This window comes from Carcharodon carcharias, chromosome 33, assembly GCF_017639515.1.
Source record: "Carcharodon carcharias isolate sCarCar2 chromosome 33, sCarCar2.pri, whole genome shotgun sequence".
Lineage (NCBI taxonomy): Eukaryota > Metazoa > Chordata > Chondrichthyes > Lamniformes > Lamnidae > Carcharodon > Carcharodon carcharias.
Window position 1 is genome coordinate 14,164,080 of NC_054499.1, and position 2,500 is coordinate 14,166,579.

A 2,500-nucleotide genomic window follows, 5' to 3' on the forward strand; every position below is an offset into this window, starting at 1 on the left:
CAAGGTCACAATCGCCAAGTCACAAGACGATTGACGGGTCATCGACACTTCCAGACCGGACTGGAGAATGACGAGCGTTCTCAGCACCGAGGCTGGTGTCAGGAGGCCTAGGCTTATAAACCGCGTCCCACCAGCAGACGCACAGGGACTATAAAGATTACCTTGCAATCCAGTGGGTCTTGTAGTAGGAGTTGAAGGCAATCCCGCTAAACAGCTCCGAGCGATCAAAATCCACGTTGAAGTGGTCCCAGAACGGTCCAAAGGGATTCCCATCCTGTTAAGACATCCGGAGTCAATCACAACGGGAATGAACGCCTCCCCTGCCAACCAGCCTGACGCTCAGCGCTCCCACCCCAGTCTCCCATTACCCCAACACCTCCGTAGCCAATAACCCTCCCTTACGCCGACTCGCAATGCCCAGGTAACCCGCAGAACCTCGAGGGCTCAGTACCCAAGGTCCCAGTTGCTGGAGTCTCCTCACCTTCATGGGACAGGACAATCTATCGGGGCTTCGGTGTGCTGCCACATCAAAGCAGTATGCCACCCTCTCTCCGGCTGGCCAGTGCTCTGGTGCCAGCTCCTGCATGAAGTCCTCCATACTGAGCACCCGGTGGAACTCCCTCAGCGCCTCCAGCTGGAAGTATTCACTGTACGGAACGTGGGCCTAGAAAACAGGGCAGGCCCCAACTTAGTGTCAAACTCCAAGGGGAGACCTGCTTCCCCCACCGACCCCACACCCCACCCCACCCCCCACCATGAGGCATGGAGAGAGGGGAGGAGAGAGAGAGAGAGAGAGGGTGAGAGAGAGAGGGTGAAAGAGAGAGAGAGTGATAGAGTGGGGAGAGAGAGAGAGGGGGAGAGAGAAAAAAGGGGAGGTGAGGGGGAGACAGGGAGGGTGGTGAGGGGGAGAGAAAGAGGGAGGTGAGGGGGAGAGAGAGGGAGGGAGGTGAGGGGGAGAGAGGGAGGGAGATGGGGAGGGACAGTGATGGTCACTCCGTGTCCCCTTCGAACAGGCCCGAGGCCTTCACTGGGTGAAAGTGTGTCAGACCAAGTACAGGACACGGACCAAATCCTGCCTGAGGTTGATCAGGACACTACCCCTCAAACCAGCCCCCCACTCCCCCGCCCAACACTGCCCCTCACCCCCACACACTCACCCCCTCACACCCCTCACCCTCACACCCCCCCAACACTGCCCCTCACCCTCACACACTCACCCCCTCACACCCCTCACCCTCACACCCCCCCAACACTGCCCCTCACCCTCACACCCCCCCAACACTGCCCCTCACCCCCACACACTCACCCCCTCACACCCCTCACCCTCACACCCCCCCAACACTGCCCCTCACCCTCACACCCCCCCAACACTGCCCCTCACCCCCACACACTCACCCCCTCACACCCCTCACCCTCACACCCCCCCAACACTGCCCCTCACCCTCACACACTCACCCCCTCACACCCCTCACCCTCACACCCCCCCAACACTGCCCCTCACCCCCACACCCCCCCAACACTGCCCCTCACCCCCACACACTCACACCCTCACACCCCTCACCCTCACACCCCCCCAACACTGCCCCTCACCCTCACACACTCACCCCCTCACACCCCTCACCCACACACCCCCCCAACACTGCCCCTCACCCTCACACCCCCCCAACACTGCCCCTCACCCCCACACACTCACCCCCTCACACCCCTCACCCTCACACCCCCCCAAAACTGCCCCTCACCCTCACACACTCAACCCCTCACACCCCTCACCCTCACACCCCCCCCAACACTGCCCCTCACTCCCACACACTCACCCCCTCACACCCCTCACCCCCACACACTCACCCCCTCACACCCCTCACCCTCACACCCCCCCAACACTGCCCCTCACCCTCACACCCCCCCAACACTGCCCCTCACCCCCACACACTCACCCCCTCACACCCCTCACCCTCACACCCCCCCAACACTGCCCCTCACCCTCACACACTCACCCCCTCACACCCCTCACCCTCACACCCCCCCAACACTGCCCCTCACCCTCACACCCCCCCAACACTGCCCCTCACCCTCACACCCCCCCAACACTGCCCCTTACCCCCACACACTCACCCCCTCACACCCCTCACCCTCACACCCCCCCAACACTGCCCCTCATCCTCACATCCCCCCCCAACACTGCCCCTCACCCTCACACACTCACCCCCTCACACCCCTCACCCTCACACCCCCACAACACTGCCCCTCATCCTCACATCCCCCCCCAACACTGCCCCTCACCCTCACACACTCACCCCCTCACACCCCTCATCCCCACACCCCCCCAACACTGCCCCTCACCCCCACACACTCACCCCCTCACACCCCTCACCCTCACACCCCCCCAACACTGCCCCTCATCCTCACATCCCCCCCCAACACTGCCCCTCACCCTCACACACTCACCCCCTCACACCCCTCATCCCCACACCCCCCCAACACTGCCCCTCACCCTCACACC

The 2,500-nt window shown here is 63.2% G+C and overlaps 1 protein-coding gene across 1 annotated transcript in view; it reads right to left on the reverse strand.

The window, feature by feature from the left end:
* The window catches only part of pofut1 (protein O-fucosyltransferase 1), a 20,608-nt gene that overhangs the window by 9,525 nt on the left and 8,583 nt on the right, over nucleotides 1–2,500 (reverse strand). The window contains exons 4-5 of the mRNA XM_041178780.1: nucleotides 482–664; nucleotides 162–274 (exon numbers count right to left, since the gene is read on the reverse strand). Of these exons, the coding sequence (XP_041034714.1) occupies nucleotides 162–274; nucleotides 482–664 (296 nt within the window). The remainder of the gene's footprint in view (nucleotides 1–161; nucleotides 275–481; nucleotides 665–2,500) is intronic.